The sequence below is a fragment of the Chrysemys picta genome, chromosome 15 (genome assembly GCF_011386835.1).
Source record: "Chrysemys picta bellii isolate R12L10 chromosome 15, ASM1138683v2, whole genome shotgun sequence".
NCBI classification, from domain to species: Eukaryota; Metazoa; Chordata; order Testudines; family Emydidae; genus Chrysemys; species Chrysemys picta.
In genome coordinates, this window is record NC_088805.1 from 13,532,871 (window position 1) to 13,554,982 (window position 22,112).

Genomic DNA, 22,112 nt, shown 5'->3' on the forward strand with positions numbered 1-22,112 from the left:
TGTGCTGTGGATCAGAAGTCTGATACAACAAGTAAAAAATTAGCATATTGTGGCACATTCTGCTACTGGGATTCAGGGAATTTGGGCACAATTTGTGCATATCAATGAGGAAGAGCTCCTTTTCACGTCTATAACAGACAGAGCGCCAAGTCCCCTTTTTCTGATCTGCATACTACTAATTGGTGCTAGCAGGACCTAACTAATCCAGGTGTGAAAGAAGTCTCCTTTTATTTGAATGACTGTGGGCATTCTTGCTTAGTGTTCTGTGTCAATGAGTTGAAGCAGCCAGCAACATGTCTCTAGAGAGTCAGAGAATGCATGTGCTTACAATTGTTAAAATAAATAAAATTAAATTACAACACAGCAAGACTGAGAAAGGAAAGCAATAACTGATAAAAAACCAGCATCAAATTCAGCACAGCTGTTAGTTCACAACATCAGAGCAATGAGGTCTCTTTCCATCCAGGCAGTGAGGGATGTCAGAGACAGGATTTCGGAAGGTAAACAAATGAGAGAACTTCAGACACCACACACACATGCACATGTACAAATACAGCATGCAACAGCCACCACAAGCAAACAACTGAGCATTGGCACAAAGCACAGGTGGATGCTACAGAGTGCAGTGAAGAGCTACAGTGTCAACAGAAGAGCTGGTGGAGCAACACAACCCTAACAAAAAGGAAAATGCTGGCAGAATACATATCCCTCAAAGCCTAGTCCACCCATCCCACGGACTCACATGTGCACACATGAGGGTCCAGTAATGTATGTGAAAACCCATGGATGCCATGCTGAACCGCATGTACCATCTTGGTCCTGTTTCTCATGCCACACCACCAAAGTGAGTATTAGATATCTCCTCCAGAATCAATGAAATTAGATGCAGATTCACTGTTAAGGAGTCTGGCTAACCATGAAGCAACAGAACAAACTCCGATTCAAAGGCTTACAGCTGGTTGGTGGTTTGCTTTGGTTTAGTTTGTTTTTTTAAAGCATGTGCTGCTGGAGAAGAAGGGAATGTACTGTTAGAATTATACCAATTCCATGATCTTCGAATAAGGAATTCACCTTCTGACACCTTTCCAGGTGTTCAAAAAGTTCATTATAATATTTCCAGTGAGTAGGGTCCCCTGCCCATTTGGTATGTGAGGGAGGGAAAGGAGTTCAAGAGACTACTGTTGCTTTGTGCAAGCAACTACAGGACATCAGCACCACATTTACAAGACTTATTGTGTAAAAATGGAAGACATTGCTGCTCCAGTGACACTGCTCTGGGGCTTCTGGAGAAAAATTTATACTGGAGGCAAAACAAAACTACGTTTGAGATACCCTCACTGGGAAAATCAGGACAAATTAGTTTGTGAGAAGGGAGAGAATCCTTCCTAAGAGAAGAGGGGAATAAAGAAAGGATTCTTCCCCTGTCTAAGATATAAATCCTATGATTTGATAGTATCAGTCAGTCAGGATATAAGAACTTGAGTCTTAAAAAAAAACCCAGATTTGTTCCAGATGAAGTCTGATTCCTTGGTTTGAGGATTCAGAATTCCCCAACTATCCAAGTTTGCATCATGTTGGGATTACCAGGCCAGCTCCTTGGCTTTCAAAGAGCAACAAGCAAATCTGCATTCTGAGCATCTGGAAGAAGTCAAAGCAGAACAGAGTGTCTTAAATTTTAAACTTAAGTTCAGGTTATCATTCATCTTTGTGTGGTTTCCAGTGTGATCTTATGTAGGCTCTGGCCATTAGGACACTGCTTACTTCATTCATCTGCTCAGTCTATGAGCACAGTTACAGTCTCATAAAGGGTTGGAACATAAGCAGCAGAATGCTCGTGTGTGAACAAAATCACTATGACAACTTCAGAGAAAAGTCAAATTCTTGCTTCCACACTTCATCCATGTTAGGATTTAGAAATGATTTTAGCTGTACCCAAAGACGCTGAACAGAGACTTAAATGAAAAGGACACAAACATACTGGTGCTCCTAGGTGCTATGATAATACAAATAATAATAGCAGCATTGATCCAGACTCCCAGACCATTTGACAACCACAGGACATAAAACTAATATATAATGAGGCAAGTGTTATGATAGGGTATGCTTATAATAAAACTTCCTCAGAATAGAATCTAGAATTCAAGGAAGCTTTACAGAAAATTTTAAGGAAGTGGTGTTAATGGAATAAAATTAATAGGAGGTAACATTTACTCTCCAAAAGCTGTTCTTTATAAACCCGAGAAAATCCAATCAATGCTCTGATGTCCAGAACTGTATTGACATATTCTACCCTTCTATAATCTCAAAACTAAACATTTTACTATATAAAACATTATTACACAAAGTACACGAAATATGTTTAGTTATTGGACAGAAGAGAATTAATTGAATTTTAATTGATTTACCTTGTATCAGTATGGACCTACATGGAGTTTAGTGAATAAACCTGCCAGTGGGGTTTAGAAAGCTTTCAGCAGCCCTAATTTATGACAGACGCTGAGTTATACTTTAGTTTATCCCATATGGCAATGTAGCTGTGATGCAAAACCAGCTGTCAACCACCATCACCTGAAACTTTCCAGATGCATTGTGGTATTAAGCAACCTGTATGGGGAAATTCACTTAACGGGGCAGGAAGTAGGATGCCCCCATATAAAAACACAACCCATTTGCTGGACAGCAACACTAAATTAATGACATGACAGCTGTCCTGCTAGCCACCCTAACTCCCTGTAGCTCCCACCTGGATATTATTCACAAAACAAAACAAAAAGAATAGTTTTAAAAAGCACATGTTTAAACTGTAATGAATGGGTTCTTGCCACTGCACTTACCATTGCTCATCTTTCATCTGGTGTGAACATAATGTAAGAAATATAAAAGGCCCAGTATAGAAACAGAATGTAATGGCCTAGCAGAACTTCAGCATCAATAAGAAAAGTGGCTTTGGGTTATCGTAGGCCACTATTCCTAGTACAGATCCTAAGGGATGCAGGTGAGAAGAACCATCAAATGTTACAATTCACGCTGTACACAAACTTTAAACACTGAAGGGGTGCAGGATGTCTACGCCATTACTTTTGCACTGGAGGCAGCATGAGACAGTGCACAGGGAGTCATGAGAACTGGATTCTATTCCCAGCTGTGCCATTGACTGATCCTGGACAAGACACTTCACCTATGTACCTCAGTTTCCCCACCTGAAAAAGTCCATAATTATACTTACCCGTGTTAGTAAAAGACTACGAATGAAAAGCATTAAGCATTATATGAGACCCTTAGGGAGGATGGGTTCAACTCAAGCCCAAGGAGTCTTCCCCATTTAGCCTTGGTGCTGGGCACACATAGGAGCACAGCCATTGACGCTAGAGTGTACTGCCAGTTAAAGAAATTGAATTGTGCACCGGACAACAAGCCTTCATCCAACACTTCATATGCGACTCACTTACACGTACCATTTATCTTGCGAGTTCACATTCAAAATGAGAGCTATTTATATCTACCGTCCATTTTACTCAGAATGAGAGGGGGGGAGGAAATGATGGAACAGAGAAAAGTGGGGGGAACACGTCAGTACCTCCACTATTACTTTTGTGTTTGGGAGATGGAAGGGAGATCACATCTGAGTATAGACCAGCAGTCACCAGTTCATAGTAGAGAGAAGTTCATGTGACAAGGCAGTCTCCTAAGAAAGTGTTATGGAAATAGAAGTGAAACACTCCAGGAACAGTTAGACCCATCACATGACTACAGTAGATAGTCTTAATGTGTGCTGCTGGGTCACTCCAGGCAGCAGTATCTGACCTACTAGAGACAGGCATGCACAAAAAGGGTGTCAATGAAATCCTGCCTCTGACTCACAGCAAAAGGGAAACAGTGCATAATCACCCATACCGCCTTCGTAAGGACAACTGATGTCAGACCCCTCCTGAGAAAGCTACCAAAAATCCATCTCCATGCTCAATTTTAGCATGCACTTGCTACAGGCCTGCACTAGTGACACTGGCTCCATGGGCCCTTACCTGCCCTGAAGCTCCCATCTGAGCAGCCTGGGCCTGAGCCGCTTGGACTGCTGCCGCTGCCTGCTGCTGCTGCTGCACCAGTTGAGCTCTTACCTTGAATATTTAAAGAGAGACGGGGGTAAGCAGGAAGAACTGGTTATGGCGGATGTCACCTTTCCACAGCATTTAGATCAACCATCTTACTAACGCCTTCACGCAAACAAGACTGTCAGCTATGCATTCACACTGGGCCAGCGTATGACTCACTGCATGAACACAAGCAGCTAGCTTAGAATAAGCCTCCCCACTGCTACACACCTGATACTGACTTTTCTTTGTGGCGTCTTCTCTACACTGGCATTCCTATAGGCAGGCTCAATTGCCACTTGGACTTTGCCATGGCAAACAATTAGCTTTGCTAATTTCACTCAAGTACACAATATTAGAGGCCTGCCTGCGGCAGCTGGTTAAAATGGCGTATTGCTCTGGAACTGCTGCATAAGTGCGACACATATAAACTACTCCTAGATTAGCTGCCAAGCCCCCACCTTCAATAAGGCCAAGAGTGAAGTAGAGTAGAGCTCACAATTAAAACTTAGCTCTCCTGCTTAGTAACGCACAGCCTTCCCTAGCTTGGTTTCCATAGCACTGAACAGTAACTCAACAGTAAGAAAATCTGCACCATTAATAGCATTCGCTGACTCCGACTGAAGCAATACTAGGTGATTTTGATTTTTGTACTTCATGGAGGATCTCTCTGTCTTCAACCGATGAACTGTGATTTTAAGAGAAGTTGCATCGAGTGACAATCATCCTTGACAAGTTCAACCAGAACACGACAGTCAGCAGGGGCAGATTGGGCTCTCTTTGTTGCACCTTCCCCAAGCAGAAGCAATGCCAATGGGGCCTCATGCTGCAGTAGTGAGAGGGCTGACATGTACACACATGTACTAGGATATTCAATGAAGCTTGCTCATGTTCTAGCATTCACCAGAAATGTAATGTTATAACTATATAAAACAAGATCTCACCCATCTCCTTGTCCCACCAATAGCAACAAAGGAACTGAATTTCAACTAGCTTCTCTATCCAGCATACCAAACAATTTCATAGACTAGCTAACAAACCTTGGGATTTTAGCAAAGAACTATGCTGTGCTGGCAAGCAATAAAGCAACACAAGTTAGTGGTTAGCATTGTTATGCATGCACTAGGTTAACAGCTAGCCTCTGAACATGTTACACTATTTCACATCTCTGCTATTAGCACTAACAAGGCTTATTTATCAAGGAGGACTTTATTTCTCTAGAGGCTCACGGAATACAGAACCATATGTTTTGGGTCTTTAACACACTTACCTGCATGGCTTTTAACTGCTGCTGGGTAAAAGGTACAGACATGACCTGACTAGGGATCTGTCCTGAGATTGCCTGTGCCTGAGAGACCATGGGCTGGGGCTGCGACTGTGGTGGAAGCTGAGACTGTTGGGCCTGAGCAACCTGCTGCTGTTGCTGTTGTTGTTGCTGCAGCTGTTGCATCTGCTGTTGCATGACTTGCTGAGATGGCTGCTGCTGTATCTGTTGCGGTGGGATTTGTTGTTGTTGTTGTTGCTGCTGCTGCTGCTGCACCTGCATAGCCTGAGCTGCCTGCTGCTGTAACTGCATTTGAGCAATTCGCTGTAGTTGCTGCTGCTGTTGCTGCATCTACAACAGGAAAAGCCGGGATCAAGTTCAAGTTTCCAGCAATGCAATGGTGTCTTTAGTTTTCGAATGAAAGCCAATGGCCTGCAGGCAGCATTCTAACTCATCATACTAAGTTAAAGCATTTAGCCCAGATGAAAAGTCCTACCCTTTGAGCCAGCCTCAGGCTTTGAACAACTCACCTTCATGCAGTTTATATTCTAATTTCCCTCTCCAGATGGGCACAAAGTCATCTGCTACCACTAACAGACATTTTCAAGGTGAAGGTACCCAGCCCTCTAGCTTCTCCGGCATAAAAGATCACAACACACTTCTCCAGACTGTTATCAAGCTAATGTCAGCATCACCATTTACCTACACCTGCACAAGAACAGGACAGCATCAGCCTCTTCTACTTGCATGCATCATCTTTAGGCATGCCTCATATTTCTGTATTGCAAAATTTTTTTAAGTGACAATGAGTAATTCACACAACTGAGACAAAACAGCTACTATTTCTAGAGGAAACTCAGGGGGAGGGAGGGAAGAGAGTAGGGCGTCAACTCCAATTCTCTCCTACATCCCTGACCTTCTCCGAAGCAGACCAACATCATCCTGACATTTAGGGCATGGCTATACTTGCAGATGTAGAGCGCTGGGAGTTAAACCAGCCTTCGGAGACCGCAGCAGGGATAACGCTTCCGTGTGTTTACACTGTCAGCTGCAAGTGCACTGGCGTGGCCACATTAGCAGCTCTTGCAACACCACAAAGAGCAGTGCATTGTGGTAGCTATCCCAGTGTGCAAGTGGCTGCAAACGTGCTTTTCAAATGGGGGTGGGGGCCTGGAGTGTGACAGGGAGTGTGTTGTGTGTATGTGGGGGGAGAGATGGTGTGTTTTGGGGGGCTGAGTGTGTCAGCATGCTGTCCTGTAAGTTCAGACAGCAGCAGACCCTCCTCCCCCCCTCCCACTCACAACAGCAGCATTCCACACTAATGGTTTGCTTTGTCCCGGAGCAGATAAGCATGTCAGCTGTCAGAAATGGAGCTTTGAAAGGGGATAGCCGCATGCCTGCAGCCAATTTCAAAAGGAGAAGAGTGGCCACTTGATTTCAGGGGATTATGGGACATTTACGGAGGCCAAACACAGCGCAGTAATGCAACACCTTGCCCACACTGATGCCCGGGCGTTTCAGCCGGGGCGCAGCAAGCTTTATGCGTCTCGTGGAGATGGATTACCAGGAGCGCTCCAGCTTCAGAGTCCAGGCGCTCTACGTGCCTTGCCAGTGTGGACACCTCAGGAGACAGGGCGCCCGGGGCTGCTTTAATGCGCTCTAACTTGCAAGTGCAGCCAAGCCCTTGGACTCAAACCAGAAGGGCCAAATATTGAGCGTCTTTCTTGCTAGGAAAGATCAGTCTTCTCTAGGATAGAGCACACTGCGGCCAATGAACTCTACCAATCCAAGCTGATGCCTTGCCAAGAAGCAGAAGCATGTTAAGCCCTTCGTGGGGAGAGCTGACACTTCATATTGCTATGCAAGCCAGAGCTCTGGAACGGTTCTAGTTGACCAGTGGCTGATAGCACACGACCAATCGTGCCCGTGTGACCACTTCGCTGCTCAGTACCTGCTGCTGATTCTGCTGCTGCTGCTGCTGCATCTGCAGTTTGAGCATGTGCTGCTGCTGCTGCTGCTGGGCTGCTTGCAGCTGCTGCTGCTGCTGCTGTTGTTGTGCAGCGGCCGCTGCTGCCGCCTGCTGCTGCTGGACCTGGAACTGCTGTTGCATGGCCGACTGCTGCGCCTGGAACTGTTGCTGCTGCTGCTGCTGCAAAGCTGCCTGTTGCTGCTGAAATTGTTGCTGCTGCTGTTGCTGCTGCTGCGCCATCTGTTGCAGTTGGAGCTGGGCTGAAAATCAGGAGGTGTTTGTACAACGTGACTGACATGTAGACAGCTGTCCAACAGACAAGCCTGGTGGTCTCAACCGAACTCTTTTTACCAGAAAATTCCACTGCATCCATCTGATGAAGTGGCTTTTAGCCCACGAAAGCTTATGCTCAAATAAATGTCTTCGTCTCTAAGGTGCCACAAGGACTCCTCGTTCTTTTTAAGACACCTTGGTGTCTTTTATAGCACACATTTGTGATGGGAGCAATTGCATGAAAGCTCGTGCATTGACCCACTATAGCCTCCCATTTCCAGATATATATTTAAACATTTGTTATTCGTATTATCATGGCATTTCTCATCACTATTACATCTAAGCCTCAACACTTTGGCTGACTCTGAAATCTAATTAAATAGCTTAAGAACTGCAGGGAGGAGGAGGAGGGTGGGCTCATTCAAAGGTCTCACACATTGGTCAAAGGAGGAGCTGTTCGAATGGGCTCTGAAAGGAGCCTCATCCATTAGCTATCTGCCAGAACAGCGGAGGCCACAATATGAGGTGATATAAAGCAAGGAAGGTAGAAACAAAACACTAAGGATGTTCAAGAATTAAGGTATTTTGAGAGGAAGGAGTCTACTAGTCCGAGCCAGACTCTTACTCGGAATACTCCACCTCAGTCTCAAATGCAGTTGCAAATGAGTCCAGAACCAAGTAGCAAGTGGAAAGCCACAAATTTTAAGTATAGATAGAGACAAGGTGGGCGAGGCAATACCTTTTATTGGACCAGCTTCGGTTGGTGAGAGACAAGCTTTCAAAGAGCTGAAGAAGAGTTGGTCCAATAAAAGGTATCACCTCACCCACCTTGTCTCTAATATTCTGCAATCAACACAGCTATAACACTGCATGCAAGTATAGCTAGGGCATTTATGGTGGGGGTGGAGGTATCTGAAGGCAAACCCTCCCTTTCCCCCTGATTCAAATCTGTTTTTCCCATATCAATGACAAGGAGTGAGATGCACCATAATCCCCAATCCTCCTGCCAGGAGCAATAAAAACAGATCTAGGGAGTATTGTGTAACTTTCTCTTCCTTTCAGCCTAGAAAAGGGCTCTGCACTGGAACCCTAAACTGACTTAATTTCAGTGGATGGGAGCACAGTGAATACTTACTCTGTTGAGTAGCTGCAGAGACACCAGACATACCATGGGGGGCCATCCCAGAGGTTCCAGGAGGTTGCTGCCCTGAAAGGCTCATCTGCTGGCCCATTGGCCCAAGTCCACTCATCCCACCCATTGGTGCTCCTTGAGCTCGTGAAGCCATGCCCATTCCAGCTGCTCCTGCTGGGGGGCCGCCTGTTAGATTCTGCAGTGCATTCATAGGATCTGCGAATACAACATCATTACTAAGAGAACAAGATGAAGACTTGTCCGCTGAAATAGTTCTCCAGGCTGTGGAGCCACAAGGAAGTTTTGGCCTAGAGGACTCAGCATAGGATTAAAAATCCAACCTGAGCTCTACACTCACAATTCTGCCACTGACTCAGAGGCTTTACATAAATCGGTCTCCATTTTTCCATCTGTAAACTGGGGACACCAGGGTCTGAGGATTATTTAGGGGTTTGTGAAATGCTTTAAATATGCAAAGCACCAAATAAACACTAAATATATATTAACAAAAGGGAAATTTTTAGTCACCTCTACTCTAAACAGATATCCAGGTACACAGGCAAGACAGAGCTTTGTATTACCACATGGGAATCATGGCCTGTAACTCCAGGAAATAAGAACACACTGACGTGATGGATCCAAGTTAGGCCCCTTCTGCCCCAGGTTAAGGAACGGGAGTACTTAGGAGACCAGGTGTTCAGCCTGAAGGACCTTGCAATACACTTCCTCTACACTGCACACTGAAGCTTCTCCACACACTTCTCAAATACTCATGTTCAGCACTCCTCAGTCAGAGAGAGGGTGATAATCTGGGGTCTGCGGCTAGGGAAAAGGAAATGCAAACAGACTTCTGAAGGAGAGAGCATTACAAGCGTTTCAGGAACATTGTTATACTGGTGTTCACCAAGTGTGTAATATGTGCCTTCCTCCTTAAGGGTATACATCAAAGAGGACATAACTTTAGAGCACTCCAGAGTCCTGGCATTAACATCTACTGTGCAGCACATCTTTAACCCAGGCTGGGAAGAGGTGGCAACAGATAATTGGTGCCTCACCATATACTCTCAAAGGGGGATTAATATAGTTATAGAGGAGATTCCTTCGGTCACATGCAGAGTCCACCAGGACACAGTTCCTGCTGACAGGACTACTCCATAGACTTGTAATGCAGAGCAGGTATCAAGCTCATACACCAGTGAGGACTGCAAGAAGGTAAGCAAGGAGGAACTCAGCTACTTCCTGCTGGAGAGTCCAATTCACAACACTGACATTTGTTGAATAGGTTTAATAACATTTAGCACCAACAGACAGTTCAGAGGTGGAATCAAATGAGTGTTCCACACAACATCCATATGTGAAGAGTCCAGAAGACTCACTAGAACTTTCCTCTTCACCACCGTATGATTAAGAATTTAAGTTGCCCTCCTTTGCTGCACGTATGCAGTATTCCCTCCCTTCCCACTTCATATGCCACCAAAAATACTGACCATTTTTCATTTAGACTAAAAAAAATGTTCTTACCACTGACGGAGGCCTGAGATTTCTTATTGTCTAGAAAATAAGAGTGAATACATACACAAGTTATAAATTTTGCTGCATTATGTTGAACAGGTGACTGTAAATACATGGCAATTTAAACGGTTATTCCCAACAACCAATGTATTAATAGTGCAAAAAATTGCTTCCCATTAGTTACCCCCATGCCAATGTGCCTTCAAACATTTTACCCAGATTCCCTACCCTAGTAGCAAGTCACAGAGCTAGAGAGCTCCTAGTTTACTTCCTCATCAGGAATTTAGCATCCCAGCTGGCCATGGAGTACTGCTGCAGACATGCTCTGTAATGTCAATCATTGCCACCTATATTCCACACGCTTCTGCCAATGTAAGAGTTCTGCAAATCAGATTTCACTCTCAGGCGTCAAGATTAATGCTTGCTTTGTGAAATTTTCTACAGAATGGGACAAGCATCTGAGGCAGTTCCTCTACACAGCTTCCTGGCGCAGTGTATGACAGGTGGCTTCTTCTAGCAGTTCCACACCTAGGAAGACTCATAAGCACTTTGAGACCGTTTGTTCCATTCCAGAAACTTATTTCAGAAGGAATAAAACTAAAAGGAAGGGCAGATATCCTAATTCAGGATTCCATGCTGTGGATAAAATTTACTCTAATATCAAATGGATGAATGCTTTTTAATTCATTTGTAGAGCAAATAAATGAAGCTCAGCCACTTTGTCTTCACAGCATTCAGGTTGTGGTGGAAATGGAGAGGCAGGATGACCTCAGAAAAAACATTTGTTGAAATGAAAAGTGGAGATATCAAGAACTTTCTAGTGGATTCTTCAGTTTTAGACAGACATTGTGAAGATTACACATTCAGAACCTGGGCACAGATCCAGCAACAGAGACTACTGAAGCAACTTCTGGAGAATGCCAATCAGAACTAGCAGATTCAAGCCACCCAGAAAGCTAGCACTCCTATAATTAACAGATAAATATAAGGATTACTTACGAATGTCTCGAAAATGGATAATAAGTCTGGCCACAAGAGAAAGATATTCCTCCTAAAGTTGAAAACAAGAAACAGCTTAGCACAGAATGGGGAAGCAACGCACTCCATGACTCACTGTTTCCCTTCCTCACATTGCCACTCCCCCAGTGTAACAGAAGGGTCCCTCCTCCTTCAGGACTGGTACACTTTTCATAACAGTCTATGATCTGCTCAGGAACTGAAAGGGGTGGGTACGTTTCTAATGAAAAGGTCATTGTGTTTAACTGTGCAAGACAGGATAGGAGGAGAAACAGCAAATGCTGGGTAGAAGAGGTAGACAACTACCAATACAGCTGCATACTAGTGGTACTGTATATATGTTTATATACCGACAAAGCTATGTCTACACTTGAAGTGCTACAGTGGCACATCTGCAGCTATGCCACTGTTGCATTTTAAGTGTAGACACTGAATACAGCAACGAGAGGGGTTCTTCCATTGCCATGGGCAGTGGGTGGACCACCGGCTAGGGGAGGCTAGCCCCCGGCCTGGCCCACCCCTTCTGCCTGAGGCCCCTCCCCCCAGCCCAGATTCCCCCCCCTGGAGCTGCCAGTCCCCCCACCCCCCAAAGCACCAGGTGGGTGGGCTGCGCATGACCCCCTTCCCCCAGCCAATTGAGCACCAGGCGGGCAGCCCTTCCATTCCCAAGCGGCTCATCCCCCCTCCCCACCAGCCCCACATTGGCAGGCGGTGCGCAGCCCCGTCCCCTCCAGCCGTGGGTGGTGTGGCCCCAGTGCCGGGCCCCCCCCAGCTACCGCAAATCCCAGGCGCCCTAGTTCCAGCAGGCTTCCCTTCCCGGAAGAGGAGCAGCCTGCCTGGGCTGGGGCCAACTAGCAGCAGGAGGGGGCCTCTGGACGGAGCGTGTGCAGGGCAACGTGGAGCTGTTTGGGTAGGCACAGCCTTCCCCTGCCTATTAGACACACTCCCCATGCCCATTGCTGTAATTAATTCACCTCCTGGAGAAATGGTAATGCTGTCTAAACCAGGGGATAGGTTGGCATAGCTATGTCTCTCAGTGCTTTCACATCCGAGAGCTGTAGCTATGCAAATATAAGTTTTCAGCATAGACCAATCTTTACTTAACTTTACTTAACTTTTGAGTGTAGATCTGGCTTAAGTCAATCCAGCTACACTGCTTGGGGTGTGGAAAATGCACAGTCCTGAGCCATGTAATTAAGCACAAGTCATGCTAAGCTGTAGATAAAGTGAGTTCCATGCAGCTAACGGCACGTGGGTCAATGAGACCTTATAAACCACACTCCTGTGTTCTGCATGGTCACTGGAGACATTGTTGTATCTTTTGCGATAATAGGAATTTACCATATTGTCTTTGCCAAACATTTCACTTCACACTGTTTTTTGTGGAGTGTGCAAAGCACTTTGGTTCCCCACTCAGCATTAAATGCTCCTGTATAAATTTAACATAGTTTATGCAGGTGTCCTGTCCAGATGTTGCTAGAAAACTAGATGCATTTGAGAACCTGGTTTATCTACTCCCAACACACAGAATTGGAAATACATGGAAGTGCCTTACCCGAGTTTTGGCCTTCATAAAAACATGATTCTCCATATCTTTGCTGGATTTATTGTGGGCTACACCAGCCTTCCTCATGGCCTCCTCACTGCAAAACAAGAGACTGAACTCACGAAGGACATTAACTGAGGGCAGCAGAAACCTCCTTCCCTACCTAGGGAACACATGGATGGCAACTTTTCACCAATGAATCACTGACAAATCCATCCATACATTAAACATAAAGGAAACTAATTCCATTGATTTACATGCACAATCTGATTAACATCAATAGCAGATAGCCAGGTAGCCAGCACATCAATAGAAGGAGTCTCCTCTAATTAGTCATTTACCTCCTTGCTAGAAAGGAAGAAACTAGGAAATACCTCCCATCAGGTAGAGATGGTATGAGATTCAGCAACTCATCTGAACCATCTTCTCCTGTCAGAAGGCCAAAATAAACACCTTCCATGCTATGGGGGTTGCCATGGGGCCTCCATGCTACTTTTAGCCCAGTGCCATTTAAAAGATACTAACTTGGGACATTGATTGTTCCCCTCTCTCCACCTTTCCAACATCACCTGCCTCCTTTGATTATTAACCCTTTGAAGCAGGGACCATGTCTTCACATGAAGTTTAGACAACACCCAGTCAATAGGGACCAATCCTTAGCACGCACTTTGAACACTACCAGAATATAATTATAGTATATACTTGAAGCTTTATAAATTCAGTATATTATTGATGGGTTGTGTGGTTAAGCTTTTTTGTAAAAAAGGTAAGTGGTGCAAGCCTCACTTACTCTGGATTCATAATCACAGAGATAGGGGTGGCATGCTCCTGTTTTGAGCAGGGGGTTGGACTAGATGACCTCTTGAGGTCCCTTCCAACCCTGATATTCTAGGATTCATGCTCTGGCAGTGAGCACCAGAGCGGGGGGCTAATAGCCAACAATCGATGTAAGTAATACAATGTTTACACGAACGATGCATCTTAAGCGCTACGCCTCTCATGGAAGTGGAGTTATTACGTCTATTTAGTGGGCGACAGATTGGTGCGGGCAACATTTTAGTGTAGATGCTTACGCAGTTAGGTCAAGGTAAGCTGCCTTATGTCAGCCTAACTCTGTAGAGTAAACCAGGCCTGACTTTGTTTCTCTCCAACTTCTCTCAGGCTGGCAAGCATCTGTTTCTTGCCAGGTTCCTCCATAATTTTAAACAGCTCCTATTTCTCAGAGGATCCTATCAACAGTTTGGTATGGAATTCTCATTTATTCCATTACTAAATATGTAAGGGTTGTTCTGCACCTCTGGTGTTTAGGATGGGATCTTTTCAGCAAGTGGAAGTGGCTAGATCTGAGCACAATGCCAAACATGCTGAGGCCTGAACCTCTCCATGCCTCTTCAGTAAGATAAGGCCTCAATTTACCATAGCACAGCACTAGCAATGATTAATCTATTAGCTTTGATTCACTCAAAGAAAGATCAAAGGGTTAGGATAATGCAATCATGTTTCCTGAACAATGGACCTCAGTTTGCTTAAAGTCAGGGTGTTCCTCATACACAACACCCTAACATGAGCGCCTTATAACATTTTTAGATTCTAATTTTTTTTCATACAGTGATAAGGAACATGGCTGGTTGAAACAGTAAGGGGAAATGTGAATGTGTGAGAGTGGTACGGAAGGTGTGGAGGTTGGGAAAGTGCAGGAAGGGGGATGGAGGGATTAGGGGGCTGTAGAAAGGGAAAGGCGTTCTAGGGTGGGAGGGGATGGGGGGGTGAGAAGGGATGGACTATGGGAGGGAGGACCTGGGGATGAGTGGCAGAGGGAGTGGGGGCTCCCCCATCAACCCTGCATTCTTCTCTCCTTTGTGCGTGCTGGAATCTGGGAAGCACCACACCACTGTCCCTGCCCCCCACCATCATGTGAAACAGGATCTGGTGTGAGGAGTGTCTGAGCCCCTCTCCTTATTCCCCATGTGAGCTGGGTTGGGGGGCTGCTCCTCTGGGGGCCTGAGCCTCTATCTCCCATGAGGCAGGATATGGGGGCCATGCCCCGCCCCTTTCCCACTCCTTTGTGAGCCAGTATCTGGGGGGCCTCTGGGTTGGGAGCTCAAAACAGGCATGCCACCAGCACAAGCACTGTCACTAAGGAGGAGGAGGTAAGCACCCACTGACAGGAATGGAGAAGTCCACATGTCGCAGAACTATTGTTTCACATTGTATTCATCTCCTTGGGGTGTTCTCAGCTGAACAAGAACATAGGATTGAGATGAATGGGCTAGTTTACACCATTTTGAACCTCCTATGTTGCACATAGAGCCCCTTCTCCACAATCTAAGCCCAGATCTTGGCCGTTTCTATATTCCAGAGACTGTAGCTATGCAAACATGGCCCTGTAGCATAGATACAGTCTACAGTGACCAAAGAGGTTTTTCTATTGCCGTATGACAGCAGGCATCAAACTTCATTGCACTACGATCCTCTTCTGCCAAGAAAAATTACTACATGACCCTGGGTGGCGGTGGCCAGAGCCCAATCCCCTCCACCCTGGGCTTAAGCCCTTGGGCTTTGGCTTCAGCCCCAAGCAGTGGGGCTCAGGCTTCATCTTCAGTCCCAGACCCTAGCGACTCTAATGCTGACCCTGGCGACTGCATTAAAATGGGGTCCCGACTCACTTTGGGGTCTTGACCCAGAGTTTGAGAACCAGATCATGGACTTATGAAAAAGCTAGGTTGATGGAAGCATTCTTTTGTCAACCTAGCTGCATCTACACTGGGAGTTAGGTAAGAATAGCTACAGGACTCTGCGTGGATTTGTCACACCCCTGAGCTCTGTAGCTGTTGACCTATATGTAGACCATGCCCCAGCATCTCTACTCTCCTGTCTTTTCTTCCCTCCAATTGGTACAGGACACTTCTCACAGCCCCCCCCCCCCCACATTTCCACCTCCTCCTGGTCTGTCCAAGCTTACTGGGGGCATGGAATCACAAAGAGGAGAATGGAACTGGTACGGGGGGGCTCAAAGGAATGCATGGGGGCACTGACGCAATGGCATGACAGGGGACATGTTGGTGGTGTTGGAGTAGTGATACAGAAGTCTGAACAGTGGAAGGGAGAATATGCAGGCTGCAGCAATGACAGATGTGTTGGAACTGTGCAGGGAGGAGTGGAGCTATTCAGTGGGCGTTGTTGGGGAACTTCAGTCTCTCCTCCCAAAACTTCCACATCCATCAATGATACGTCTACAGCCCCTATCACTCTAGTATCAGTGCACCTCATGATCTTTAATGTATTTATCCTCATAACACCCCTGAGAGACAGGAAGGTGCTATATAATCACCCATTTTTGCAGATGGGGAACTGAGACAGAGCGACAAAGTAACTTGCCCTGGGTCACATAGGAAGTCCGTCATGGAGCGGGGAATTAAACCCAGGTCTCCCAAGGTTCAGATGCTAGCCAGTGGACCATCCTTCCTCTCTTGCACTGCCTCAACTCTATCCCTCGCTTTCAGAAACATCCTCACTACTATGATCCCTGCACTGTTCCTGCATCCGCTCACCCAGCTGCTTAACCTGTGTCCCCCAAGCTGGTACTTTCCTCTCTGTGGAGAGGGAGAACCATGCTGTGATCAAAGTGCATAAACCTGTTTTTTTTTTAAATCAATTTTTAAATTTCATTTTAGAATTAAATTTGAAATGACGACAACCTATATTAAGGCTTAAATTTACTATATTGAAATAATGTAAATTAAACACACACAAAAACTAGAAGCCTGACCAGCTCCCTCTAATTAATCTTTGATTCTCACACCCATATCATTCTAATTCAGCCCTCATGTGTATACATACATTATGACACAGTCTAGTTACATGATCACTGCCACCTGCACCTGTATTCCCTCTGTAATCCACCAATAGCACCCACTCTTAGGCTTCTGGCTCCCCAGCCATCACCTCACTTGGACAGAGACACGTACCTCACTTCCTTCTGACCCGGATATTTCCAAGCTACACAGTTCCCCAGTAAGTCAGTCTGCCCAAGCAGGCCTGCTTTGTTTTTCTCCTCAGAGGCATAATTGCATTAACTGCTCACAATTTAAGGTCCAACACAGCTTTTCCTAAATAAGCACATTTATTCTTAAGCATTACAGAGGAAATATTAAAACATTAAAAGGGCCTACATGCATGCTAATAAGCTTACCAGAGATCACCCCAATTCCAACAAGGGTTCTGGCAGGAGTCAAACCCCACCAAGCTGTGTTTTCCTGTGGTTACAAGTTCACAACAGCTGTTAGCTCAGAACAAATACCTCCATGAATCTGTGAGTCACTCCTTTATACAGTTTGGGCCTCTGATCTTGTCCTCGCATAACAGATGATCAGCAGACAAAGGTCCCCTCCTCAGGGCAAAGCTTCAAACGGCTGCATTCTTACATAACTGGACGGGGTACATTTGCATATCCTCTCCCTAGAGATTAACTGGAAAACCCACTTAACTTTAAAAGTTCATTCTTGTCTGGCACATTGTGTTAAATAGTCCTGTGAAGCTGCGAACACTTTCCCTGGTTTTCCTTAGTCATGTCTTCCTCCAGAGACATTACATACAAGCCCACAATAATACATAAACAATTGCATTTTTAATACAATGAACTCTTAAGATACTTAAACTTGATTCAGTAAGATTTAACTTAATTTAATACTATTTGTCAAGGAAATTGCCATCTCTCACAATCACCATTTTTTCCATAGGACACCTGCTTCCCTTCAGTGCACAGGAGGGACAGTACCCAGGGTTTAAATCAAGGTTGAGTAGAGAATGAGTTGTTTGTTTGTAGGACCCTTGCCTCATTTGCTGAGAAAGTGGAAGATGTGTAGTGAATGAGACACTGGATTAGAGAAAGGATGATCTCATGTGGAAGGCAGCTGAATGCTACCCTGGAGAATTAGATTTGATCCCTGCCTCTACCAGAGAGTTCATACATGATACTGAGCAAGCCACAAACCAAGATTTTCACAAGTGGCCACTGTGTTCATTTTTTAGGTACTCATCTTGAGACACCAGGGATCTGATTTGCAGAAGTACTGAGGACTCACAACTGCAACTGAGGTCAATATATATTCAGAGCCGAGCTCTCAAAGTACTACTTTGAAAAATCAGGCTCTTGGCTCTCATAGTTGACACCAAAAATTAGCTGACATTTTAAAATGGAAGATATGAAGTCACCTCAAGTGGGTGTTGTAAAGATAGCTCTTTACAAACACTAGTGAATTTAAGATACTACAATGACAGCACTACATGCATCCGATGAAGTGGGCTGTAGCCTACGAAAGCTTATGCTCAAATAAATTTGTCTCTAAGGTGCCACAAGTACTCCTGTTCTTTTTGCGGATACAGACTAACACGGCTGTTACTCTGAAACCAGTACTAATTCTGTATTCAGAGCTGGGTTTGGATAGCATGCATAAATCATGCATGGGCCACACACTGAATGATGAGGATAAAAGAAATATTGAATAGCTACCTGTTCAGTGACCATCATCTAACCAGTTCACTGAACGACACAGGGGGCAAAGACTATCATAATGCACAAAGGGGTGAGATTAAGGTGGTACCTTACTTAGGCCTTGGTCCATTCCATGTTTTGCTGCACATTGGACTACCGACAATTGGCCTGTCAACTGCCCTTCTCTCCAAGTCTTTCCATTTCACACTGAGATGCTTGATGTCGTTCAGAATTGTTCATTTCCATGTTATTCACGGTCTTACTCTCTTTCTTCTTGCATTTTCCGGCTTTCGTTCAAGGGCGATATTTGGTAAGTGTTCTTTTTCCATTCTCAGCACATGTCCCAGCCACTGATGTCTTCTTTTGTAGATTTGTGAGAGGGTGCCTTGTCCAGTAATTTTTTCTGACTTCTTCATTCATCTTCCTATCTCTATTATTCCCAATCTTCTTCTCAGACATTTGTGATGAAATGCATCCAGCTTTTGCGTATCTTTCTTGGTAAGTTGCCATGTTTCACTGCTATATGTTGTGATGGCGATAACAATTGCTTTCTACACATTCAGTTGTGTCTTGAGGGAGATGTTTTTGAGTCTTCCAAATGCAGCATTTGCCTTCCCGATTCTTCTTAATTCTTCAGAACTAGTACCATCTTGGCTGATGGCACTTCCAAGATACATAAAATTGTCCACCTTCTCCAGTTTCTCTTCAATTTTTATTTCTGTCCCTGTAGGCCCCATTAACATAACTTTACATTTCTTTGCACTGTATCCTAAATCTATCTTCTCCATTACTTCTTTTACTTGGTTTTTGCATTTTTGTAGTCCGTTGGCACCTTCATTAATAAGAGCGATGTCATCAGCAAAGTCTAGACCAAATAGTCTTGAATTGTTCCATGTTAGGCCACATGCATCACTGTCACATTGTTTTAATCCATAGTTGATGACTAGCATAAACAAAAAAGGAGACAGGACGCACCCCGCCTTACACATGTCTTGATGCTGAATGGCGTACTCAATTCATTTTCCATTTAATGCAGCATTTTGAGTTGGCGTAGAATACCTTCATAATGTTGATTAATTTTGTTGGAATTAGAGCCTTTTGTTTCATTCTTTCGTCTATAATTTTCCATGTTTCTTCTTCCACTGTTCTTTACTGCTTCCTCTCTTTCTACCAATTATCTTTTCAGCTGCTTCTAGCGTAGCTGTTTTGGAAAAATACTGGGATCTTTCCACTTTGTTTTCCTCAAGATCTTTAAGGCCTCAAACCTGTACTTGACCTCTATCTGGTACTCTTTTCGTATCCTGCAACCTTGTAGTTTCTGTGTATTGACTAATCTGTCTGTCTTCTTTCTTTTTGAGTGCTTTAAAGTTCAATTTGATGTCTGCTTTCAGCAAGTAATGATCGCTCCCTATATCTGCTCCTCTGAATACTCTTGTGTCTAACACTAATGTTTTCCACCTCTTACTAACACAGATATAGTCGATCTCATTTTGTGTAAGGCCATCTGGTGAAAACCTCTTTTTGTGATGTTTTTATGTTGGAAGAAAGAATTGCAGATACTAAGATTGTTTTGGGCACAAAATTCAAAAAGTCTCGTGCCATTGTCTGTCATTGTTCCAGCTGTATGTGGGCCGATGATTGTTTCCCAACCTCGTCTTTCATTTCTGATATGGGCATTAAAATCTCCCATAACCAGGACAAAATAGTGGTTTGGTATTTCTTTCATTACATTGTTCAATTCTGCATAGAATCTCTCTTTGTCCTCTTCATCTGTATCGTTTGTTGGAGCATATGCCTGGATTAGGGTACACTTAATATGCCGAGAGTGGAATCTAGCTGCCAGTTGTACAGTCACCCTTAATTCTGGCATTTCTTAACTTTGGTGTGTTTGACTTTGCAACCTTAATGTTTTTTAACAGAGATTTTAGATGTACTAGAACATTTAATATACCCAAAGACACCTTTCGGTATGAGCACCTTGTAAGTTTCACTGTTAAAGCCCTAGTGAATTAACAGGCAAAGATTACTGCTTTTTACTGACAATTTTACCTTTTTCCAATTACCTGGCTCCCATTGATAAGTTTGTTTTTGCAATTGACAGTTTAAGGATCAGTACTTTTCCTTCCCTCTGTACACAATTTAAGAAAGTCATCTCTACATTTTTGTATTTCTGCACTTTTTTTAAATGTTAGTAATGAAGAATACTAAACATAAGCACCTTAAATCAATAAAACAGATATATTTTCAACAACTCTTTACTAGCAATAGCATCACCTGCTCCTATTATTAATAATGGCCAATACAAAGTGCAAGCAAATAAGTTTTGTAAAGTGCCCTGAGACTGGAGCAAACTGTTGAAGGGTGCAGGGTTTAGTGATGTGAGTTCTCTACTGGAAACACCCTGTTGCTGGCCATAGGAAGTCTGACAGGAATTTACAGTGAGAATGGACCCTGCGAATTAGAACTCCTATGAAAAGATATAGAGCAAGAGGCAATCCATGAGTACCAGGCATCTTTCTATCTAGGTATTTATAGTGTAGAAATAGTGGGTATAATTAAACGAAACAGGGCACCTGTGCAGAGCCCTTATATATTCTGTTCACATTCATCTCATTCAATTCTGCCCTACATGAAGCTTTGAAGGTTTCAAGGGTTGTCCCAAATACAGCACATTGCAATAATCTTGTTACAAGGGCATGGATCCAAGTACCAAGACACGCACTAGAGAAACTGTCTCAGCCTCCTGAGCAGCCTTAGATGGAAAATGACACATCATGGTATTCTCGGCTGACGGCCAGGAACAGCAATGGATAAAGAGTAACCCAAAGACTGAATCACACTGAGAAGTGTGGGACATACACCTCAAACAGAAGACATTCTCAGCCCCCACTCACTCCTCTAACATTTTCCTGTATCTAGGAGCATAGCTTCCATCATATCCAGGATGAGCCTAAGCCATTCTCTACCATATACTTCCTCAGTTCTCTCAAACAGTTGGACTTCACAGGAACTGTAGTATCCACGTTTAATCAAAAAGAATCATAAGGTCTAAGAGTCATCCACCATTGACAACCCTACTGCCCCTACCAGTTGAAACATGCACATAAATAAGATGGAACCCTGCACAAGACAACGCCCTGCAGGGAAGAATAAGCTCCTCTTACTACTACCCTTTGGAGTTATCAAAAGAGCAAACGTACTGAAGCATCTTCACATCCATTCCCAAAAGCTTTACAAAGAAAGTCAACAAAACCTAGTGGCCACTGGTATCCAAGGCTATTTATAATTGAAACAAGACTAGCATGGCTGTTTTGCTTGCGCCCATACCACCCTCTCATGGCTATCTCCAGCAAATGCCTAAAATAAGACTGATAGAGGGAATCCATGTTTGAAATCGCAGTAACAGAAGCTGCATCATTTACCACCTATGCAGATATACCATATCCAAGAGACTCTCTCTAAAAATGGGTCACTTGAATATTTTCATACAAGTTTAAGAATAATTTAAAATAAATTAAAAGTGTGAATATTTGCTAATAGCAAGTAACAGTAATTTTCATAATCTTGTAAAGGTGAACGAGAAGATCTGTGCATGGACTAGTGAGTTTTCAGGACTATTTTGCAAGATCTTGTTAAACACTTTCTATGGTTACAGAACATTTTCCAAAGGAAATCTACATAGTAATTATTTTAATTATTTCCTTTACATGTCAGTTACTTATGACTCAGTGAAGGTGAAAACGGAAGCATAGGAAGAGGAACCAATGCGTGATCAGACCTCAAAAACATTCCTAGGCAACAGCTCCCAACCCTGATA

The 22,112-nt window shown here is 44.1% G+C and overlaps 1 protein-coding gene across 18 annotated transcripts in view; it reads right to left on the reverse strand.

Annotated features, from left to right (window-relative positions):
• Positions 1–22,112, reverse strand: part of MED15 (mediator complex subunit 15) — a 44,400-nt gene that overhangs the window by 20,557 nt on the left and 1,731 nt on the right. For 4 of the 18 annotated variants that reach the window (XM_065567940.1, XM_005288580.5, XM_005288584.5 and 1 more), the window contains exons 2-8: positions 12,811–12,898; positions 11,238–11,289; positions 10,248–10,277; positions 8,730–8,942; positions 7,304–7,581; positions 5,359–5,703; positions 4,023–4,115 (exon numbers count right to left, since the gene is read on the reverse strand). In XM_065567940.1, the coding sequence (XP_065424012.1) occupies positions 4,023–4,115; positions 5,359–5,703; positions 7,304–7,581; positions 8,730–8,942; positions 10,248–10,277; positions 11,238–11,289; positions 12,811–12,898 (1,099 nt within the window). Of the gene's footprint in view, positions 1–4,022; positions 4,116–5,358; positions 5,704–7,303; positions 7,582–8,729; positions 8,943–10,247; positions 10,278–11,237; positions 11,290–12,810; positions 12,965–16,993; positions 17,271–22,112 lie in introns of all 18 variants that reach the window. The other 14 variants (XM_065567946.1, XM_065567939.1, XM_065567938.1 and 11 more) reach the window with 7 other exon arrangements.